Genomic DNA, 25417 nt, shown 5'->3' with positions numbered 1-25417 from the left:
CTATGAACGTGTCTTGATTTTTCTTTAGCCTTGCTTCCATTATTAGCCGTAACGTTAGAATTGCCTCTCTCGTGCCTTTGCTTTTCCTAAAGCCAAACTGATCGTCACCTAGCGCATTCTCATTTTTCTTTTCCATTCTTCTGTATATTATTCTTGTAAGCAGCTTCGATGCATGAGCTGTTAAGCTGATTGTGCGATAATTCTCGCACTTGTCAGCTCTTGCCGTCTTGGGAATTGTGTGGATGAAGCTTTTCCGAAAGTCAGATGGTATGTCGCCAGACTCATATATTCTACACACCAACGTGAATAGTCGTTTTGTTGCCACTTCCCCTAATGATTTTAGAAATTCTGATTGAATGCTATCTATCCCTTCTACCTTATTTGACCGTAAGTCCTCCAAAGCTCTTTTAAATTCCGATTCTGATACTGGATCCCCTATCACTTCTAAATCGACTCCTGTTTCTTCTCTATCACATCAGACAAATCCTCACCCTCATAGAGGCTTTCAATGTATTCTTTCCACCTATCTGTTCCCTCCTATGCATTTAACAGTGGAATTCCCGTTGCACTCTTAATGTTACCACCGTTGGCTTTAATGTCACCAAAGGTTGTTTTGACTTTCCTGTATGTTGAGTCTGTCCTTCCGACAATCATATCTTTTTCGATGTCTTCACATTTTTCCTGCAGCCATTTCGTCTTAGCTTCCCTGCACTTCCTATTTATTTCATTCCTCACCGACTTGTATTTCTGTATTCCTGATTTTCCCGGAACATGTTTGTTTTTCCTCTTTCATCAGTCAACTGAAGTATTTCTTCTGTTACCCATGGTTTCTTCGCAGCTACCTTCTTTGTACCTATGTTTTCCTTCCCAACTTCTGTGATGTCTCTTTTTACAGATATCCATTCCTCTTCAACTGTGCTGCCTACTGCGCTATTCCTTATTGCTGTATCTATAGCGTTAGAGAACTTCAAACGTATCTCGTCATTCCTTAGAACTTCCGTACCCCACTTCTTAGCGTATTGATTCTTCCTGACTAATGTCTTGAACTTCAGCCTTCTCTTCATCACTACTATATTGTGATCTGAGTCTATATCTGCTCCTGGGTACGCCTTACAATCCAGTATCTGATTTCGGAATCTTTGTCTGACCATGATGTAATCTAATTGAAATCTTCCCGTATCTCCCGGCCTTTTCAAAGTATACCTCCTCCTCTTGTGATTCTTGAACAGGGTATTCGCTACTACCAGCTAAAACTTGTTACAGAACTCAATTAGTCCTTCTCCTCTTTCATTTCTTGTCCCAAGCCCATACTCTCCTGTAACCTTTTCTTCTACTCCTTCCCCTACAACTGCATTCCAGTCGCCCATGACTATTAGATTTTCGTCCCCCTTTACATACTGCATTACCCTATCAATATCCTCATACACTTTCTCTATCTGTTCATCTTCAGCTTCCGACGTCGGCATGTATACCTTAACTATCGTTGTCGGTGTTGGTCTGCTGTCGATTCTGATTAGAACAAGCCGGTCACTGAACTGTTCACAGTAACACACCCTCTGCCCTACCTTCCTATTCATAACGAATCCTATACCTGTTATACCATTTTCTGTTGCTGTTGATATTACCCGATGCTCATCTGACCAGAAATCCTTGTCTTCCTTCCACTTCACTTCACTGACCCCTACTATATCTAGATTGAGCCTTTGCATTTCCCTTTTCAGATTTTCTAGTTTCCCTACCACGTTCAAGCTTCTGACATTCCACGCCCCGATTCGTAGAACATTATCCTTTCGTTGATTATTCAATCTTTTTCTCATGGTAACCTCCGCCTTGGCAGTCCCCTTCCGGAGATCTGAATGGGGGACTATTTCGGAATCTTTTGCCAATGGAGAGATCATCATGACACTTCTTCAACTACCGGCCACATGTCCTGCCGATACACGTTACGTGTCTTTAATGCAGTGGTTTTCATTGCCTTCTGCATCCTCATGTCGTTGATCATTGCTGATTCTTCCGCCTTTAGGGGCAGTTTACCACCCCTAGGACAAGAGAGTGCTCAGAACCTCTATCCGCTCCTCCGCCCTCTTTGACAAGGCCGTTGGCCGTTGGCACAATGTGGCTAACTTCTTATGCCGGAAGTCTTCGGGCGCCAATGCTGATTATTTATCTAAATTTAGGCAGTGGCGGGGATCGAACCCGTGACAGAAGGCGTTTTGATTATGAACCCCTAGACCACGGGACCTTTTATTCGTTATTAAGGGAAAGTACCTACGTAATGACTGAAATTTTGCTCCTTTGGAAAAGTCCACAAATGATGAAAATTACAGTATTGTCGATTGTGTAGGAAAATAACACCCTCTGGAGATCTACCACTTTGAAAGCCGTGCTATTAACTAACATTTGCATTAGTCGGCTGACAATGTTTTGCATAGTAGCGTTTTGTAGGTTTGATTTATTAAGCAACCATAGAAGTAACTGTTTTTACAGTTTTCTTCAGAGTTGTAGCGCTAATCAGGTATAGAATTTTGAACGAAGAAAACAGGTACGGTCTTAAGTTGTAATATGTTAGGTTTGTATACTGTTTGAGGGTGGCTAGCTTAATTACAGGTTAAGTTTATGCTCATTTTGCTTTACCTATTTAATATAATAATTGGCTAAATCTGTGGCTGATTAGGTAATTTACACTGTCTGTCCAAAAAGTTCAGAGATTGATTTTATTCCTGGAGTACAAGCGACGTGGCGCAGTAACTACGGAAGCAGCTTGAACTATCAATGACGAATAACAGATCCGGCCAGGTCACTTGCGAACATGGAGAGTTGAACAGTCGATCTGTTGCTGTAGTATGTCAGCGTTACTGGGTCACAAATCGCTACGCAGCAACATTTCTGAGTCAAGTGTGCAAGATGTTTCTGAAAATCGTCTGAAGAAGACAAAGGTATTGTAAGGGGTACATTAGAGGTCCATTACTATTCGCTAGCGCACTTGAGCAGATGTAATTTCAATGGATTGCTCACACGCTGCTTGCGATATGGAATATCTATGCTGCAATAGAATCGCAGGTCAGAGCAGTGTTAGCAGTAAGTCCAGTTTTGTAACTCACAGAGAGCAGTCGTGTTCTGTAGCTCGCACAGAGCACTTGAGTTATGGAATTGGGACAGGCCAGTCCAGCGATTGACGTGTGTTGGGCCGGTCGTGCTGAACGATGACAGTGCCTGAGCGACGTAGAACAAGGTAAAAAAAAGGAATATTATTGTTCTTTGATGCCGTGCACATATGTTAATTTCCACAACTGATTTAACCACGACTGTAATGTTTAAGTACCATGTAATTCCTTGCAGAAATATTTCAATAATAACTTTTGTTCTGAAGAAAACTTTAGCCAGTCATTTATCAGAGTTTAAAGATTCTTCGAATTTTCTTGTGCATACTCAGTTGTTTTCCTACAACGAAAATCTAGTGGCCAGCATTGCACTGGGATGTGCAAAAAATTTCGAATAAGAGCAGATATACAGAAAGTGAGCCGTGGCGCTCGTTACTGGCGCGCCAATCTCTTGGATGTCCATTATCGATCCTTTGATGTTTCTTATCCTTGCATGCCCTGCTGAGACACCGCGAGGTACAAGGTGGGAAGCAATCACGTATATGTGGAGTTGGTTATATGCGGTCTCCCGGTTCAGGATGGAGGATATGTGTTGGCTGGCTGCCTGTCTGCTCTCCTGATTTTGCTCGCCGTGCCTTGCGACTGCCTAGCTTGGGATGCTGCCTCGTGTATCCTACACGAGCCATACCGGACGTCCAGCAGAAGTTAAGCAGCCTTGTGTTTCTTTTAAAGAAAAGGAGCAAATGTGTAAGACCGTTTGTAACCAATTTTGGTGGCCTCGTAAGCGTGGCCTTAGCGTTTACACTGCCTTTGGGGAGAGCTAATTCTTCGAAAGTTAAATAGTTGGGTTCCCTGTCTTTTATAATCTTCTGGGGGTTTTATTTGAATTTTCTCTGTGGGGTTCCTTCCTTGTGCTTGGTTAAATGTTTACTTGTATAGCGGGAAGTGACTCCTGGTTAAAACTCGGAGAAGGTGTTTGATGTTATTGCCGCCTCCGGCATTCGTCTTTTCATTTGTCATCCCTTCGAGTGACCTGGTGTCATTCCTCATTAATTAATGCTGGTTTATGTGTACTTAATTTTGAATTGGCCATTTGAATTAATATTTTGGAGTGCAGTATAGCACTAAGGCAACCTCATTGTATACCACCTTGTGCCCCGGTCTAGTACCTTATTTTTCAGTGGCACAAGTTAGCAGATAGGCTCCCTTCAAAATCTTGTCTTGTGTAAATTTGCCCCATGTGTGTCTGGGAACACAGAGATGAGCTTTAGTGTGACTTTAGTGCTAGTCAGTTAATGGAATCATAATTTTGGCTTGGCTTCCACTGTAGAGTTTGAGTGGAGCGTTGTGTGTTTGATCTGTTATTCATTTAATTACTGTAAGTTTGTTTATTTAATGGGGGGCAAGACATTTAAAGGCTGTTGGTATTAACTCACCTAGTTGCTGGGTGTTGCTAATTCGTTCCAAATCGCCTACTTCTTATTCAATGGCTAGGCTGTTGATTAGTTGGTTACTGTGAGTACAAATTCACGCTATTTATTTGTTGCCGAAATTGTTAAAGTGTCTGTGTCGTGATTCAATCATTAGCTACGCGTTTGAGCTAAATTGACATAAACCTTACATTGCCTACTTAAAATTTGTTGCCAGCAGAAACCCTTAAGAGACAAAGGTTTGTCACTGCTTATGTTAACCTTTACTGGGAGCAATATTTCACGTAGTTAAATTTTGCCTTCAAATGTGCATTTCTCTAATCCTTCCTAATGTGTCCGGTCTGTAACACGATTCAAAATTATTATTTTTTTTTTGCTAAATCAGGAGAGCAGACAGGCATTCAGCCAATATATATCCTCCATCCTCAACCGGCAGACCGCGTACAACCAACTCCACATATACGTGATTGCTTCCCACCTCGTACATCGCGGCATCTGAGCAGGTCGCCCGAGCGAACCGTCAACTGCCACAAGGCAAGCAAGGATAAGAAACATCGAAGGATCGATAATTGACATCCAAGAGACTGGCGCGCCAGTAACGAGTGCTACGGCTCAGATAGTGTTACCCGGCGACGTCATTATGACGTAAGAACTTTCCAGTCAGTCTTTAATGGAAGGTCACATTAAAACTTGAAATTCTGGTATTGGAAAGAAATTTTTCTATTGGGAACTTAAACGAGATTTTTTATGTTGGAAGGTTACTTTAAATGTGAATATTATAATTATTTTTTCTGTTCGGAGGTTATACACTATGTGATAAGTTCCTCGCGGACATCTGGACTCTGAAATAAAAACGACGACGCATGGACGCCTGCTGCAAGTTATTTCAATTGTAAAACGAGGACGGTTCTTTTCTGGAGAAAACCATCATCAGTGACGAGACTTAGTGTTATCCATAACAACTAAACACAAAACGACAAAGTGCAGAAATTCACATGAGGGGCCAACGCTCTGACGACAAAGCCGACATCCAGGCCAATTAACACGCAAGCGGGACACAATGATAAAAAAGGCCTTCTAAGAGTTGTACTGAAGTACAAAGAGACTGTGTAGAACAGCTGAAGCACTGCAACCAACCTCTCAGCTTCAATCCACTCTCGAAACATTTTGGGCTGATGCGGTATTTAGTGGCCTGACTTAAGTGTTCAGCAAAAGTAGCAGTACTCTCTGTAGGCGTACCGTACTTAGGCGTTGCAACCAGTTATTAGGGCTGTGGGCAGGAAGGCCTATGGTTATATTTCTGTACGATTGGCGCCCATCACATATTCCGACACACCGGCTACGCCTCTCCTCAGAGGGGATCATGTTCTTGGTGTGTGGGTGGGATACCTCTCTCTGAAGCTTTTTTATGGTCCTCTCGTTCCCACATTCCGGACGTTTTCACTTTCTCACACCATTCTGATTCTTTTAAATACGACTGGCAGAACTCAGATTTTCCCATAGAGCAGCGTTTAATGCCGAAGAGTGGTTGTTAGTTTTCCCGGTATGCTTCTCGATCTGCAATTCAATTCCACAACTCTTTATCCTACGTATATCATAGCAACGGCATATTTAATATCGAGATTCCTTCTTCATGACACTGAAAATATTTCCTTCCAGTTATTCTACTTTCAAATTAACTGTGTTATTCGTACGAAAACCTATTTGCACAATTGATTTTTGAAATGTGTATGCAATTCTATCGGAGAATTCCTCAAAATATTTCACGCTCGCAAATTTTATGGACTTACTCTCTTGTGTACACCCAATTACGACGATTTAATCACTATGTTTCCTTCCTAAGTGTTTCTCTGGATCGTACTAGTGTCAATACATCTAAATGCTTGAAGCACTTGCTGGTTTCTGAAACTGCAATATGCAGCATTTCGTTAATAATTGCATGTAAAGGACTTTTATGAAAGAAAAACTAACATGACGCGCTATGAAGTCCGCATTATTACTGTATAATGGTAAATGGTGAACGTATGTTGCCAATGATTATTCTCAAACCTCAGATATATAAAGTTTAACCGCTTGTCTACCTCATTTCCGGTCATGGAAGTAAATGACAATGCAGACTATTAAAAGTACGCTTTCATCACTCCAATCAATGAGCATAATTGTGTAATCGGCGTATCGCCAATAAAATAAAAGCAACCATAAAATTCGAAGAAATACTTGAATGCCAAAATATTTAAATGCTATTTTGGCTCTAAAGTGCTTCTTCAAACATTACAATCTGCAGATCGCCCCAGATCAGAACGTTTATAATATATGAAATGTCACTTTTTAAATCAAAGTTATAAGTAAAAAAACCATTCTACAAAGAGATGTTACCCCAGTTGAAATCTGAGTTCGCAGGGCAGAGCGGATCAGGTTATGGTTGTGGAAAGGGGCCAAAAACAGTTACTGTCAGATGCACAAAACACACTAGCTTTGTTTCCTAAAAACACTTAATCACACATGACCTTAAAAGGATTGAAAAAAACAGCCGAAGGCCTCAACACAAGTTATTAAAAATTGCTTTAAGGAATAGACGCGGCTGAACGTCTTCCTTAAAAAAAAAAAAAAATCATAAATACTCGACTGAAGGCCACACACTGGACATAGAAGAACTGAGGGCTTAAGGCCTGGATAACAAGAATTTCAAATAGGGAAGAAAATTAAAAGTTTTAAACAAGTGACTGTCGAGGTTTCACCTTAAGACCGCTGAAAGCCTTATCTTAAAAATGTCTGACGTAAATGCTCGGGTAAATGCCACATACTGAACATATACCAACTCAAGGCTTAAGGCATGGGTAACAAAGATTTCAATGGAGCCAAATCTCCTTTTTCAAATTAGTTTTAAAATAATCAATCTTGAATGCTCAGTTTAAGTAGGCTGAAGGCCTTATTTTAAAATTAACACAAACTAAACTAATAGACGGCTGAAGGCCTCGCACAGTACTTCAGACCAAAAGAGAATCCAAACAGAACAGTGGTTCTCAGAAGCGTTCCAAGGATCGGCCTGAGGAGGTAACTCTAACATAAGGTTAGGTGAGATAGGCAGGGAAAGTAAGGTTAAATAATTGGATGGGAACCCGATCCAGGGACGGCTGAAGGACCGACCAACTCCCTTCCAGCCCACCCACGGCACGATAACGGAAAATGTCTGCGAGGATAGAAGCACTACGTCTTCAAATATTGGCGTCGAAATACAGCCAAGGCACAACAACCTCTGAAAAATATGAACAAACTTCAAGGGCTGTCGCACTACACGTCATGCCGGAGAGCATCGACACGGCGAGGTAAAACACACTGCGGAACACTACGCTAATGCCCTCGCCGCGGTGTCCCAACCGACCGGCTGCCTATTCCAGGACGCAGACAACATTAAAATAACCGCTCATTCGTAATCACACAAGCCAGACACAGGTCCAAAAAAACATTTCCACAAGAACTCGAACAATCCTAAAAGCAATCACTGTGGAACAACAAGGACGAGTGACAAGTCGACTCACGCAGAGAACCCGAAACGGTCTGCGACCAAATATACGTCGTCCAATGAGACGATCGGCCGAACGGCGAACAGAGGTCGTTCCCACCCAAGTCTTGTGTTCAGCAACAGTCAGGCGAGTCTTGGCTGTCCAGAGCTCACTGCATCTCCATCCTGACTCAACTCCATGTCCGTTCAGAACTCGGAGACACGGCTACCCGGGCACTGTGGCTCGGAGCCAACCACGTAGAAGTAACACTTTCCTATTGGACGTCTGACATCTCTGCACAAGGAAGGAACCGACCCACGTCTGGCAAGATGACTAACTGTCGAGGCCCAGAAACTGTCAAAAGACCAAATACACGTCGCTCAATGAGACGACCGTCGAACGACCAACGAACGGTCGTTCTCGCTCCAGTCTCCTTCCGTCGAACAGTGCAAGCAGTTGGCGAGTACTGGGTGTTCGGACCTCACATTCCCTGTGTCCCAACTGAACTCCCACAGACAACGACCCGGAAATACTAGAGGTCGCTCCAAAGATAGTACGACAGAGCTCTTATCGAAACGGGCTGCTGCTGACAGCCATGGGCAGGCAGACCAGCAACTTTGTGACGCGTTCTCAGTTACTTGTCTTAGGGTGATTCAATGTGGATCTGTTTCTGCGGAAACCGCTTTGGTAGTCCCCAATCAGTTCTTCTGTTATTGGTATCAGCCTGTTTAATAGGCAGCTCGATAAGATTTTGTCGCTGACATCCAGTAAGGCAATTGGTCTGTAGTTATCACAAACAAGTGGAACATTCTTCTTAAATATGGGGCACACAGTTGCAGTTTTCCAATCTGCAGAAGTGGTTTCTGTCTCCCAAATTTTCTATTAACGCCTGTATTTCTAATTCCAGTAGTGGGCCTCCATTCTTTAATAACTCAGCGTATATCTTGTCCTCGCCACAAGCCTTGTTATTCTTTAATTTCTTTATTGCTTGCTTTGTTTCATTTACTGATGGGGCAGTAACTGTATCAGCTGTATCAATTGTATCAGGTTCCTCCAGTTTAAAGTAAGACTGTGAGTCACTGCAGTTGAGAAGTTGTGAAAAGTATGTCTCCCATCTTTTTTGTATGCTACTGTTGTTGGTCAATATTCTTCCATACAGCTAGATATCACCCCTCATCCAATTTTCATGTTCGCTTGAATACCTTAGTGCAGGACACAAAGTATCTGAAAGAAAAAAATATCTGAAGAAGGTTAGTTACTTCCTTATACTTCAATAAGTTTTTCTTATGATATCAATAGCTGCTTCTTTGGGAACATTGCTACTTCTGACGAGAAGATTTAATATTTTCAGTTAGTTCGATAAGATCTGCGTTTTGTAAGAAATATTTCGTTTGAAAATATAGTAACGTGCAGTTATTTCACTCCATTTAACAACCGTTCAGATTACCAGACCTGACTCTATAATTAACGACTGGTCTGGTCGGACTAGTTGTTATATTTGGGCTGGGCCTCAATTTAAGAGCGCATTTATTCATTACCATATATGTATTCACCACTCCCGCAGTGTACCATGAAAGCAGCCGCCCATGTTTTATAAAGTCAGTCTTCCCCCACCCATTCTGTCTTACAATGGTTCCTCTCACCAGATAGGTACACAATTCTATAAGCACTTCTTTCAAACTATTGATTTCCCTACTGAATGTATTTTAGTCACATAGTAACGATTTTTGCAAATATTATAACGAATTATATCGTTAAGCTATTCTTCTCCATTTTTGTATATATAGAAATTTTAGCACTGTGAAATTGTGTATAGTAGTCTGTACTCACATTCACAACATATATACAGTAGGTATAGCTCGTATGCAAAATATTACGATCACTTTCTGCCGTCAGCTGATGGTTATTTATATACACTATGTGATCAAGAGTATCCGGGCACTTAGCTGGAAATGACTTGCAAGTTCGTGGCGCCCCACATCGGCAATGATAGAATTAAATATGGTGTTGGCACTGCCTTAGCCTTGATGACAGCTTGCACTCTCGCAGGCATTCTTTCAGTCAGGTGCTAGAGGGTTTCTTGGGGAATGACAGCCCATTCTTCACAGAATGCTGCACTGAGGAGAGGTATCGATGGCTGTCGGTGAGGCCTGGTACGAAGACGTTACAAAACATCCCTCTGTGCAGACCAGTCAATTACAGGGATGTTATTGTCATGTAACCACTCCGCCACAGGCCGTGCATTATGAACAGGTGCTCGATCGTGTTCAAGGGTGCAGTCACCATCCCCGAATTACTATCCAACAGTGCGAAGCAAGAAGTTGCTTAAAGCATCAACGTAGGACTGTACTGTGACAGTTCCACGCGAAACAAAAAGAAGTGCAAGCCCCATGCATGGAAAACACGACCACATAACACCACAGCCTCCGAATTTTACTGTTGGCACTACACACGCTGGCAGACGACTTTCACCGGGCATTTGCCATACCCACACCCTGCCATCAGATCGCCACATTGTGTACCGTGATTCGTCACTCCATACAACGTTTTTCCACTGTTAAATCGTCCAATGATTACGCTCCTTACACTAAGCAAGGCGTTGTTTGGCATTTACTGGCGTGACGTGTGGCCTATGAGCAGTCGCTCGACCATGAAATCCAAGTTTTCTCACCTCCCATCTAACTGTCATAGTACTTGCAGTGGATCATGATGCAGTTCTGAATTCCTGTATTTGGATTTCGTGGATTTATGACAGTCTGTTACACATTACGAACCTCTTCAACTGTCGGCGGTGTCTGTCAGTCAACAGACGAGGTCGGCCTGTAAGCTTTTATGCTCTACGTGTCGCTTCACGTTCCGACTTCACTATCACGTCGGAAACAGTGGACATGGGGATTTTTAGGAGGGTGGAAATCTCGAGTACAGACGTATGAGACAAGTGACACCCAATCACTTGACCACGTTCGAGGTCCGTGAGTTCCCCGGAGGCCCCATTCTGCTCTCTCACGATGTCTAATGACTACTGAGGTCGCTGATATGGAGTACCTGGCAGTTGGTGGCAGCACAATGCACCTATAATAAAAACGTATGTTTTTGGAGGTGTCTGGATACTTTTGATCACTTAGTGTAGCTAAAGGCTAACATCTTTAGAATTATAAGATATTTTTTCGTACTCGTAGGGTAATTTTGTTTATAATAATGTAGTAGATGCCTGTGACCCACCTGTAGCGGTGTAGCCTGGTTCATTACATAAGAATGTTCTTATCACCTTCCACTGGTCTTCTCACGCAAGACACGTTTTCCTTGAAGAAAAGTATCGATGCTGGTCATCTAGAGAAGCTATAGTTAAGACTAACCGCACTAAACGTATTTACTGGACGTAAAAAGTTGTTTTCTAGTTCCACTTTGTACCAACTAGTAAATGAGAGAAAGTCATTTAATAAAAGTTTCAGTATACTGTCACATCTAGGACACCATTCCAACTGCCAAATCCAAATTAATTTTGAGTTAACATTAGGCATTCGCAAGTAGATAAATTCACTGTCAATAACCGTCTGGATACACACCCTAACCTATTACTGTAAAAATACAGGCCCCCTCCCCACCCCCCCCCCCACCCCCATTGGAGGGTCGAATCCTCCCTCGGGCATTGGTGTGTATGTTGTCCTTAGCGTAAGGTAGTTTAAATTAGATTAACTGGTGTGTAAGCGTAGGGCGACCGATGACCTCAGTTTTGTCCCATAGGAACGTACCACAATTAGAAAAATACATGCCGATATTCTGTGAATGTAACGCTCGCTCAATATTCTACAGAGTGTTCATTATGCCCACAACATGAAACACACAAACTGCTATTCTTAAAATGTAAGTTAAAAATCTTAAATTAGTTCTCCTGGTAGAGAAGGAATAATGAAAAATCTAAAAATTACAATCATTTTCTCTCTCGCAACCAGAGAGTTCCTTCAATTGTTTGCAGCAGTGACATTATCGACTGTTACTTCATTTCACAGTTCATTTGTTTTCTCGCGCGAACATCTTAGACACAGCGTATTTACATACATATCCCGCACTGTTCAAGTTTCACATGCAATTCTCACTTACGTGCCGTGTCTTGAGGAAACGTAGATAAACTTTCATTGTGTATCACTATGGCTTCTTCTCATAGTCCACACTTACCAACACTAGTAATTAAAAATTCTTCTACCTATCTTAAAATTTCGATCTGAACTATCACAGGAGTACTCTCACTGTCTCTTAACCTATCACAGGAGAACTCTCGCTGTCTCTTCACCTATCAAGGGAGTAATCTCACTGTCTCTTAACCTACCACTGGAGTAATCTCACTGTCTCTTAACGTATCAGAGGAGTAATCTCACTGTATCTTACCTCTAAAGAACATAAACATTTTGATATTTATATGAGCAGAAATTACTCACACTATACTCATTCATTGTTTGATAATGAGAGTAATTTGCCACTGCTAATAGATTTTCGACATAATTTCAAACCTTTTCTATATAGTTTCATTGTCTGTCGCTGAGTATACTGAAATTAATATAATCGAACATAATTAGGGTTTTGAATCTTCAATTACAAATGTTTTACATGAAAGGCGTCACATGTTTAACACATTAACAATGGACGGAAATTCGATTCTTTAAATAATTTGGGACAGGAAGCTTATTAGAGACAAAGCTAAAACATCGGCGTGAGTTTAGTGTATGGCAGATCCTTCCTAAAATTTCCCATATAATAATGCAAAATGAAGCGAGTAAACTATTTTGGTCGTACCTGAAAAGCAATGGAATCGTCTTCCTGAGCATGGTTTCGCATCGCTGCAGTTCTGCATGTGGCCGTGCAGTCACTGGTTCGGTTAGCGACACACCGTTCATACTTTTTTAACTCTAATACACCATACACACGTGTGTTAGTTCTAAAAGGCCAGATAGTATATCGCATTTTATCACTTGTATTTCAAGTAAATGCGAGGCCACCATAGCGTTTACTATTATGGCACTGTACGTCCCTATCCTTATCTACATGTTCACTTGTTTTCTCCTGAAATACGTAAATCTTCATATCACATAACGCGCGCTATCGCAGGAAGTGATTCATTGCCGATAATTGTTAATAGTCGAGAAATCGACACACACCTGTCCGTGCACGGTGTATCATCCCCCCCAAAAGCGAATGGCAGCACACTATGGGACTTGTAAGTGTATGCATACAATGTCTAGTAAATAAAAGGATGACTTCCAAAATTGCGGACGAAACTATACAAATCGTTGCCTAGTATATAACTTTCTCCTTCCAAACGAATTATAGCGAAACTTAGTGAAAAAATCGCAGTCACAAGTAACATAGTGCGAAAGAAAAACTAGATAATTATTATTATAGTCCCAGGAAGGATGCCAGTCCAGTAGAAGAACAGAACAGATTAAACAATCTTTACTCCCATGATGATGTTACGCAACATGAACGAAAGCAAAATGTGCAGTGCACAGTGAGCGATATTTACTTGAAAATCTAAAAAAGTTCGCTATTTGTTTCAAAATACTAAAATAGAAACGCAAGGTCACCAAAATATCAACGGAAACATAGTGTCTCACAGTATCATCAACTCATAGATCTTTGTTATTATGTACTTTAAACGAAATCTAAGATGGTGGATCGCAGTTATGTTTGTGATACGTGGAACTTCCCAATGTTGTAACAGACCTAAAACCTTAATATTCAGAAAAATGAATTAAATAATTTAATTTACTTTAGCTATCATTAATCGACTCTTGAAGAATCGTTAATTATATCCATATCAGTTTGTCTCCGTCTTCGTTTCTCTTTATCCAGTTTCGGGCCAGACTGTGATATCTGTGGTACTTCTGCCTCTATAACTTTTGTTCTAGTGCAGATTCCACCTCCTTATACTGGTCTTGATCGAGTCAGTCCATCGCGCTCATTGCGTCACGCTTGCCCTCAAACTTGGCCTCCATAATTCGTTTTGCTATTCTCTCTGTTTCCCCTACTCTTCGAAGCTCTGTCATTCAACTTCTCTGTTCCAAGTTTCTTCCTAACATCTTCATTTCTCACTCCTTCACTACACGTTAGTAGTAGGGAGATGACAGTGTCATCGAAGTTTTCAAGTCAAATTGTTGTCAAATTTTAAGCAAATTAATTAAATTGATCAATTAACTAGCTTCACTCCCACCCACCCCACATATGCACACCCACCCCCACCCCGAGATGACATCATGTGTTTACCTCAACCTGCATGTGGCTTCCCTGTCCCTCTCCCCTCACCCCATCCATCACCTACACTATTAGCAGAAATTTCGAATTTTGGCAAGAATTTCGAATTTTTGCAGGAGTTTCGAATTTTGGTGGGAATTTCTTTGTCTCAGGAATGCGTCCACATCCCATCACACCACCCACCTGGGAATTGGCGTGAAATTAGAAATAGTGAGTGCCCTTTCCTGTACTCGAACCATGTCCTTCTGCATGGAAAACCCAATCGACCCCCTCCCCCCAAATCACTTATAAACTGTTCTAATTATGTAATTAATCATAAATATCAGTCCTAATTAGAAAAATATACGCATAGCTCTACACAAGAACTGCCTAAAGTCACAATAAAGTTCAGAAATTGATGATACTATACGACTGGTATTAGCCTACTGGGTACAATTTCACAGTCCCACTCGAAACTAGTGGCAAATGCACTCAAACTCTGCCCTTCAGGTACAGGCTTGTGGAAGGAAAAGGTTGGAGTGTGAGGTACTATTATTTTTGATGGTGGGGGGGGGGGGATATTTTTAACTTGTGAGATTCTGCTTTTGGACATAAGGTAGTTCAATAAGTGTAACCTGTAAAAATACAGCTGAGGACTGATCCTGTCACTGTTTTACGACAGAATTCGCTACAGAGGCCTCACGCTGCAGTCCAGGTAACTGAAGCCAAAACACGCTACTGCAACTGACTGCAAATGCTTCACTGTTCTAATTACATATCGAAACTGTCGTGAAAAAATCAGCACTCGTAATGAATGGGTCATAATGTAACAAATCTACTGGGGATAGTCGTCATCCCAAAAGACTGCAGATGGGTGGCAGCTAATTCTGTGTTCTCCTTGAGGTACAATCACAAACTGTCGAAATTAGAGGTTCTCTTACCTTTCCTCTGGGCTCCCCCTCCCTCCCTCCTTGTATATGCGGTGGAGACACAGACTTTTCAAACAGTCAACTGCTAGCCCATACACCTCGCGAATTTTCTACCACCCTTCCTCCAGTGCATGAACTCGCCATGGTCACTGACCGTTTTGAGGTAATGGTCCTTCAGCCACACAAAAGCATGAAGCAACCATGCACCATCCTGGCAAGTGCCCAATATTCTGAGGGGGAAACACTACACTGTAACAATTGTATTTGATGTCAACATACCTCCTGTAATCGAGCATGTGTTAAAAAGGCAAACATGTTCTCTTTCGACGAAAATAGATGCAGTACATTTGCTTTTAGTTTTGTGAGCAAAATCGATATGGCTATTAGTTCAGCTGCAGAATACAATTCGCATCTCATCCAACGACGTGCACTGCTGCCGATTACAAGTGACCAAAATTCATACGTCGAGTTATACATCTCCTATATATGTCCACCCTGCATAAAATTGGAAACAAAGCTTCCACTATACTGATGCGAAAAATACCGATCACGACAGAATATCCTCGTTATTTCTAAAGCGTCATTAGAGTAAAGAAAAGGCGAGAGTTCAAGCTCCAAAGAAAAATCATCTATGTTAAGCTACTTCTTTCAGTCTTATGGACAAATCAAATGATCTGCGAGTGTCTCTCGCGTTCAAATCAGTGACCATAAATAAATCAGCATGCACATGTGTATTACAAACATTTCAGACACGTGAAATAACATTACAGAATACAATTTTTCAAGCCATTGTATGACATGTTGAAAAAAACACAAGCATTTTACGTTTGACATCAACAGGCTATAATTCAGGAGGACATTCCTGTTTTGTACACATTGACAGGTTCTGTTTTACCAATGCAATGCTGTATTACAGTGGTGTTTTCAAAACAAATCATGAGAGACTGAGACGGCCGCGGTGGTCTAATGGTTCTAGGCGCGCAGTCCGGAACCGCGGGACTGCTACGGTCGCAGATTCGAATCGTGCCTCGTGCATGGATGTGTGTGATGTCCATAGGTTAGTTAGGTTTAAGTAGTTCTAAGTTCTAGGGGACTGATGACCACAGCAATTAAGTCCCGTAGTGCTCAGAGCCATTTCAACCACAAGAGACTGTCTTGTAATAGAACATCGTATAAAATTTTACTGTATCTCTTTCTTCCGATACATCGAAATCAAATACTGTCTGCGTGGTTACATTTGATCCATAACTTACCTCTACCGACACGTGTGTAAAGTTTCTATCACACAGCAGATTCTTGTGTTTTAGGTTTGTAAGTAATTTGATCATCACTGCCTGTTTCACACATTGTACACATTGACAGGTTCTGTCACTATCATTTCTGGATTCCACAACGAGGTATAATTCAAGCGGTGTCTACTTTATAATTACAGGTTATGAAGTACGAAATGACATAATACGTGCGGTAATACCTACTTTCAAACATGCAGTGGTGACAATGATAATAAAAACAGTAATGATCCCATGAGGACAGATACAACCCATTTCTATTAGTTTTATGAGCAAAATCGGTGTATTTTGGAGAGAACTATCTACATTCAAACTTTAACCAGTTACACTGCCTCTGGTAATAGAACCTCTTATAAGATATTTCTGCATCTGTCTCTTCCATTATACTGAATAACAAATACTGACTTCGTGTTGACATCGAGCATATTACGTATACATATACCGCTCCACTGGAGTTGGTGACCAATGTCGAACTTGCTTGCACAGATATGCATAAAGTTTTATCAACGGTACTGGAGATGGACCTTATCCAACAGACCATTGATCACAAGAGAGAGTTCCTGTATTGTTCGGTTTTAATCAGTTTAAAACATTGGTTTTTTTCAGCTCTAATGCATCCATGTAGTGTATGACTACAGATTTGTACATCACTTCACGCATTGTTTTTCTACCATGACTTCGAGGACAGTGTCAGGTACTAAACTGACACTAACACATTTTGATCCATTGGCTCTCACAGGAAACTGAGCATCGCACGGTATAAACTATGCAGCTTCCACAAGACGTGTAATTTTTCCTCGAATCTATGAAAGTATGTAGCTCTCACCTCGTTCGAACAATCAATTGTTCATAATAGGAAACACAATCATAACTCAGACACTCAAAATGATTCAGAAATTTTACTTGTTAGAATGAAATCAGGCGATGATTCTTCTTCTCTGCAGGCTGCTAATCTGTACAAATAAAGTGCCTTGTATTTTTGGGAGCGTTGTAGAATCAAACTGGAAACCTCAGACCAAGCGGATATTTGGCTTTGATGAAGTCGATGTGAAGTCGTTGTGAAGTCGATGGTACAGGAGCACTGGGTACGGACAGCGGGTAGGCGACGTACAGCGTTTGGTGGAGGCGGTACGGAGGACAGGCGATGGCTTATGGTACTGGACAGCAGCTCGTAATATGCCGTAAAACAGCAAGATGATCTTAGGAACAGATGGTCAGGGACGTGAACTTGGAACAGGTTTAAAGTGGAATAACAAAAGGTTCTGACTGAATAAATCCCTGGAATAGTGTGGATTAGGGCATCGAAGTCCATATGTCATCGTTGAACTCAAAATCGGAGTGGATTCTTATATTCTTCCATCTATACTAGACTGGAACATCCTTCAGTCCTGACAATCGCGAATGTCTTTGTAATCCTAAATACCAAAGTTGTTTTGCATTACAACTGCTGATTGTCCAAAATATTGCCAAGTAGACTGTGGGCATTTAAATTTTGTTGTAGCTCATGTCGAATGTATTCCTGTAAAAAAAATTTTTTTATCTAATCCTCGTTTTATTATAGTGCAGGTTGACGTAGAGCATAGAATGTGTCCACGGTTTGCTTTCAATAACGAAATTATGGATAAAATTTAAGTTTACATCTGATGAAAAAATTTAAACACAGGCATATGACATTGACTCCACAAAAGGAATAATTTCCAGAAAACATTCTCTGAAATATTTTCATTATAGTTATAATTATTTGATTTATAGATCCACCTGCAAATAAATATCATAAATGATGACGTATGTTCATTTAACAAATCATCCACTCGCAGAATCTTCTTCATTCTCTCATGAACATTTATGGAAATATATTTCAACAATTATGTCCATAATATGAAACACACAAACTGCTATTCTTAAAATGTCAATTAAAATTCTTAAATTAGTTCTCCTGGTAGAGAAGGAATAATGAAAAATCTAAAAATTATAATCATTTTCTCTCTCGCAACCAGAGAGTTTCTTCAATTGTTTGCAGCAGTGACATTATCGACTGTTGCTTCATTTCACAGTTCATTTGGTTTCTCGCGCGAACATGATACACAGAGCGTATTTACCTACATATCCCGCAATGTTCAAGTTTCACATGCAATTCCACACATAAGTGCCATGTCTTCAGGAAATGTACATGGACTTTCATTGTGTATCACTATGGCTTCTGCTCATAGTCCACACTTACAAACACTAGTATTAAACGAAATCTTCTACCTATCTTAAAATTTTGATCTGAACTATCACAGGAGTACTCTCACTGTCTCTTAACCTACAACAGGAGAACTCTCGCTGTCTCTTAACCTATCACGGGAGTAATCTCACTGCCTCTTAACCTACCACAGGAGTAATTTCACTGTCTCTTACCCTCTAAACAACATAAACATCTTGATATTTGTATGAGCAGAAATTACTCACACTATACTCATTCATTGTTTGATAATGAGAGTAATTTGCCACTGCTAACAGATTTTCGATATAATTTCAAAGCTTTTCGATGTAGTTTCATTGTCTGTCGCTGAGTATACTGAAATTAAAATAAAGCTAAAACATCGGCACGAATTTAGTGTAAGCCAGATCCTTACAAACATTTCCCATATAATAATGCAAAATGAAGCGAGTAAACTATTTTGGTCGTACCTGAAAAGCAATGGAATCGTCTTCCTGAGCATGGTTTCGCATCGCTGCAGTTCTGCATGTGGCCGTGCAGTCACTGGTTCGGTGAGCGACACACCGTTCATACTTTTTTAACTCTAATACACCATACACACGTGTGTTAGTTCTAAAAGGCCAGATGGTATATCGCATTTTATCACTTGTATTTCAAGTAAATGCGAGGCCACCATAGCGTTTACTATTATGGCACTGTACGTCCCTATCCTTATCTACATGTTCACTTGTTATCTCCTGAAATACGTAAATCTTCATATCACATAACGCGCGCTATCACAGGAAATGATTCATTGCCGATAATTGTTAATAGACGAGAAATCGACACACACCTGTCCGTGCACGGGGTATCATCCCCCCCCCCCCCCCCCCACAAGCGAATGGCAGCACACTATTGGACTTGTAAGTGTATGCATACAATGTCTAGTAAATAAAAGGATGACTTCCAAAATTGCGGACGAAACTATACAAATCGTTGCCTAGTATATAACTTTCTCCTTCCAAACGAATTATAGCGAAACTTAGTGAAAAAATCGCAGTCACAAGTAACATAGTGCGAAAGAAAAACTAGATAATTATTATTATAGTCCCAGAAAGGATGCCAGTCCAGTAGAAGAACAGAACAGATTAAACAATCTTTACTCCCATGATGATGTTACGCAACGTGAACGAAAGCAAAATGTGCAGTGCACAGTGAGCGATATTTACTTGAAAATCTAAAAAAGTTCGCTATTTGTTTCAAAATACTAAAATAGAAACGCAAGGTCTCCAAAATATCAACGGAAACATAGTGTCTCACAGTATCATCAACTCATAGATCTTTGTTATTATGTACTTTAAACGAAATCTAAGATGGTGGATCGCAGTTATGTTTGTGATACGTGGAACTTCCCAATGTTGTAACAGACCTAAAACCTTAATATTCAGAAAAATGAATTAAATAATTTAATTTACTTTAGCTATCATTAATCTACTGTTGAAGAATCGTTAATTATATCCGTATCAGTTTGTCTCCGTCTTCGTTTCTCTTTATCCAGTTTCGGGCCAGACTGTGATATCTGTGGTACTTCTGCCTCTATAACTTTTGTTCTAGTGCAGATTCCACCTCCTTATACTGGTCTTGATCGAGTCAGTCCATCGCGCTCATTGCGTCACGCTTGCCCTCAAACTTGGCCTCCATAATTCGTTTTGCTATTCTCTCTGTTTCCCCTACTCTTCGAAGCCCTGTCATTCAACTTCTCTGTTCCATGTTTCTTCCTAACATCTTCATTTCTCACTCCTTCACTACACGTTAGTAGTAGGGAGATGACAGTGTCATCGAAGTTTTCTAACCAAATTGTTGACAAATTTTAAGCAAATTAATTAAAATGATCAATTAACTAGCTTCACTCCCACCCACCCCACATATGCACACCCACCCCCACCCCGAGATGACATCATGTGTTTACCTCAACCTGCATGTGGTTTCCCTGTCCCTCCCCCCTCACCCCATCCATCACCTATACTATTAGCAGAAATTTCGAATTTGGCCGAGAATTTTGAATTTTTGCAGGAGTTTCGAATTTTGGTGGGAATTTCTTTGTCTCAGGAATGCGTCCACATCCCGCCACACAAACCCACCCGGGAACTGGTGCGAAACTAGAAATAGTGAGTGCCGTTTCCTGTACTCGAACCATGTCCTTCTGCATGGAAAACCCAATCGACCCCCTCCCCCCAAATCACTTATAAACTGTTCTAATTATGTAATTAATCATAAATATCAGTCCTAATTAGAAAAATATACGCATAGCTCTACACAAGAACTGCCTAAAGTCACAATAAAGTTCAGAAATTGATGATACTATACGACTGGTATTAGCCTACTGGGTACAATTTCACAGTCCCACTCGAAACTAGTGGCAAATGCACTCAAACTCTGCCCTTCAGGTACAGGCTTGTGGAAGGAAAAGGTTGGAGTGTGAGGTACTATTATTTTTGATGGTGGGGGGGGGGGATATTTTTAACTTGTGAGATTCTGCTTTTGGACATAAGGTAGTTCAATAAGTGTAACCTGTAAAAATACAGCTGAGGACTGATCCTGTCACTGTTTTACGACAGAATTCGCTACAGAGGCCTCACGCTGCAGTCCAGGTAACTGAAGCCAAAACACGCTACTGCAACTGACTGCAAATGCTTCACTGTTCTAATTACATATCGAAACTGTCGTGAAAAAATCAGCACTCGTAATGAATGGGTCATAATGTAACAAATCTACTGGGGATAGTCGTCATCTCAAAAGACTGCAGATGGGTGGCAGCTAATTCTGTGTTCTCCTTGAGGTACAATCACAAACTGTCGAAATTAGAGGTCCTCTTACCTGCCCTCTGCGCTCCCCCTCCCTCCCTCCTTGCATATACGGTGGAGACACAGACTTTTCAAACAGTCAACTGCTAGCCCACACACCTCGCGAATTTTCTACCACCCTTCCTCCAGTGCATGAACTCGCCATGGTCACTGACCGTTTTAAGGTAATGGTCCTTCAGCCACACAAAAGCATGAAGCAACCATGCTCCATCCTGGCAAGTGCCCAATATTCTGAGGGGGAAACACTACACTGTAACAATTGTATTTGATGTCACCATACCTCCTGTAATAGAGCATCTGTTAAAAAGGTAAACATGTTCTCTTTCGACGAAAATAGATGCAGTACATTTGCTTTTAGTTTTGTGAGCTAAATCGGTATAGCTATTAGTTCAGCAGCAGAATACAATTCGCATCTCATCCAACGGCGTGCACTGCTGCCGATTACAAGTGACCAAAATTCATAGGTCGAGCTATACATCGCCTATATATCTACACCCTGCGTAAAGTTGGGAAAAAAAGCTTCCACTATATTCATGCCGAAAATACCGATCACGACAGAATATCCTCGTTATTTCTAAAGCGTCATTAGAGTAAAGAAAAGGCGAGAGTTCAAGCTCCAAAGAAACATCATTTATGTTAAGCATTTCTCTCAGTTTGATGGACAAATCACATCACCTGATAGTGTCACTCGCGTTCAAATCAGTGACCATAAATAAATCAGCATGCGCATGTGTATTACAAACATTTCAGACACGTGAAATAACTTTACAGAATACATTTTTTCACGCCTTTGTATGACATGTTGAAAAAAACACAATCATTTTACGTTTGACAACAACAGGCTATAATTCAGAAGGACATTCCTGTTTTGTACACATTGACAGGTTCTGTTTCACCAATGCACTGCTGTATTACACCGGTGTTTACAATACAAATCATGAGAGACTGTCTTGTAATAGAACCTCGTATAAAATTTTACTGTATCTCTTTCTTCCGATACATCGAAATCAAATACTGTCTGCATGGTTACATTTGATCCATAACTTACCTCTACCGACACGTGTGTAAAGTTTCTATCATACAGCGGATTCTTGTGTTTTGGGCTTGTAAGTAAGTTGATCATCACTGCCTGTTTCACACATTGTACACATTGACAGGTTCTGTCACTATCATTTCTGGATTCCACAATGAGGTATAATTCAAGCGGTGTCTACTTTATAATTACAGGTTATGAAGTACGAAATGACATAATACGTGCGGTAATAGCTACTTATAAACATGCAGTGGTGACAATGATAATAAAAACAGTAATGATCCCATGAGGACAGATACAACCCATTTCTATTAGTTTTATGAGCAAAATCGGTGTATTTTGGAGAGAACTATCTACATTCAAACTTTAACCAGTTACACTGCCTCTGGTAATAGAACCTCTTATAAGATATTTCTGCATCTGTCTCTTCCATTATACTGAATAACAAATACTGACTTCGTGTTGACATCGAGCATATTACGTATACATATACCGCTCCACTGGAGTTGGTGACCAATGGTCGAAGTTGCTTGCACAGATATGCATAAAGTTTTATCAACGGTACTGGAGATGGACCTTATCCAACAGACCATTGATCACAAGAGAGAGTTCCTGTATTGTTCGGTTTTAATCAGTTTAAAACATTGGTTTTTTTTCAGCTCTAATGCATCCATGCAGTGTATGACTACAGATTTGTACATCACTTCACGCATTGTTTTTCTACCATGACTTCGAGGACAGTGTCAGGTACTAAACTGACACTAACACATTTTGATCCATTGGCTCTCACAGGAAACTGAGCATCGCATGGTATAAACTATGCAGCTTCCACAAGACGTGTAATTTTTCCTCGAATCTATGAAAGTATGTAGTTGTCACCTCGTTCCAGCAATCAATTATTCATAATAGGAAACACAATCATAACTCAGACACTCAAAATGATTCAGAAATTTTACTTGTTAGAATGAAATCAGGCGATGATTCTTCTTCTCTGCAGGCTGCTAATCAGTACAAATAAAATGCCTTGTATTTTTGGGAGCGTTGTAGAATCAATTTGGAAACCTCAGACCAAGCGGATATTTGGCTTTGATGAAGTCGATGTGAAGTCGTTGTGAAGTCGATGGTACAGGAGCACTGGGTACGGACAGCGGGTAGGCGACGTACAGCGTTTGGTGGAGGCGTTACGGAGGACAGGCGATGGTTATGGTACTGGACAGCAGCTTGTAATATGCCGTAAAACAGCAAGATGATCTTAGGAACAGATGGTCAGGGACGTGAACTTGGAACAGGTTTAAAGTGGAATAACAAAAGGTTCTGACTGAATAAATCCCTGGAATAGTGTGGATTAGGGCATCGAAGTCCATATGTCATCGTTGAACTCAAAATCGGAGTGGATTCTTATATTCTTCCATCTATACTAGACTGGAACATCCTTCAGTCCTGACAATCGCGAATGTTTTTGTAATCCTAAATACCAAAGTTGTTTTGCATTACAACTGCTGATTGTCCAAAATATTGCCAAGTAGACTGTGGGCATTTAAATTTTGTTGTAGCTCATGTCGAATGTATTCCTGTAAAAATTTTTTTTTATCTAATCCTCGTTTTATTATAGTGCAGGTTGACGTAGAGCATAGAATGTGTCCACGGTTTGCTTTCAATAACGAAATTATGGATAAAATTTAAGTTTACATCTGATGAAAAAATTTAAACACAGGCATATGACATTGACTCCACAAAAGGAATAATTTCCAGAAAACATTCTCTGAAATATTTTCATTATAGTTATAATTATTTGATTTATAGATCCACCTGCAAATAAATATCATAAATGATGACGTATGTTCATTTAACAAATCATCCACTCGCAGAATCTTCTTCATTCTCTCATGAACATTTATGGAAATATATTTCAACAATTATGTCCATAATATGAAACACACAAACTGCTATTCTTAAAATGTCAATTAAAATTCTTAAATTAGTTCTCCTGGTAGAGAAGGAATAATGAAAAATCTAAAAATTATAATCATTTTCTCTCTCGCAACCAGAGAGTTTCTTCAATTGTTTGCAGCAGTGACATTATCGACTGTTGCTTCATTTCACAGTTCATTTGGTTTCTCGCGCGAACATGATACACAGAGCGTATTTACCTACATATCCCGCAATGTTCAAGTTTCACATGCAATTCCACACATAAGTGCCATGTCTTCAGGAAATGTACATGGACTTTCATTGTGTATCACTATGGCTTCTGCTCATAGTCCACACTTACAAACACTAGTATTAAACGAAATCTTCTACCTATCTTAAAATTTTGATCTGAACTATCACAGGAGTACTCTCACTGTCTCTTAACCTACATCAGGAGAACTCTCGCTGTCTCTTAACCTATCACGGGAGTAATCTCACTGCCTCTTAACCTACCACAGGAGTAATTTCACTGTCTCTTACCCTCTAAACAACATAAACATCTTGATATTTGTATGAGCAGAAATTACTCACACTATACTCATTCATTGTTTGATAATGAGAGTAATTTGCCACTGCTAACAGATTTTCGATATAATTTCAAAGCTTTTCGATGTAGTTTCATTGTCTGTCGCTGAGTATACTGAAATTAAAATAAAGTTAAACATCGGCACGAATTTAGTGTAAGGCAGATCCTTACAAACATTTCCCATATATTAATGCAAAATGAAGCGAGTAAACTATTTTGGTCGTACCTGAAAAGCAATGGAATCGTCTTCCTGAGCATGGTTTCGCATCGCTGCAGTTCTGCATGTGGCCGTGCAGTCACTGGTTCGGTGAGCGACACACCGTTCATACTTTTTTAACTCTAATACACCATACACACGTGTGTT

At 40.5% G+C, this 25417-nt stretch overlaps 1 protein-coding gene across 6 annotated transcripts in view; it reads right to left on the bottom strand.

Annotated features, from left to right (window-relative positions):
• Positions 1–25417, bottom strand: part of LOC126355976 (solute carrier family 22 member 7-like) — a 195542-nt gene extending 170125 nt beyond the window's left edge. The window contains exon 1 of one of the 6 annotated variants that reach the window (XM_050006588.1): positions 25280–25417. In XM_050006588.1, the coding sequence (XP_049862545.1) occupies positions 25280–25321 (42 nt within the window). In that variant the 5' untranslated portion in view covers positions 25322–25417. Of the gene's footprint in view, positions 1–12825; positions 13042–19150; positions 19237–25279 lie in introns of those variants that run through there. The other 5 variants (XM_050006587.1, XM_050006592.1, XM_050006589.1 and 2 more) reach the window with 5 other exon arrangements.

This window comes from Schistocerca gregaria, chromosome 3 (assembly GCF_023897955.1).
Source record: "Schistocerca gregaria isolate iqSchGreg1 chromosome 3, iqSchGreg1.2, whole genome shotgun sequence".
Classification (NCBI taxonomy): domain Eukaryota; kingdom Metazoa; phylum Arthropoda; class Insecta; order Orthoptera; family Acrididae; genus Schistocerca; species Schistocerca gregaria.
Note: the sequence above shows the minus strand (reverse complement) of the source record. Positions and strands in the feature narration are given on the sequence as shown.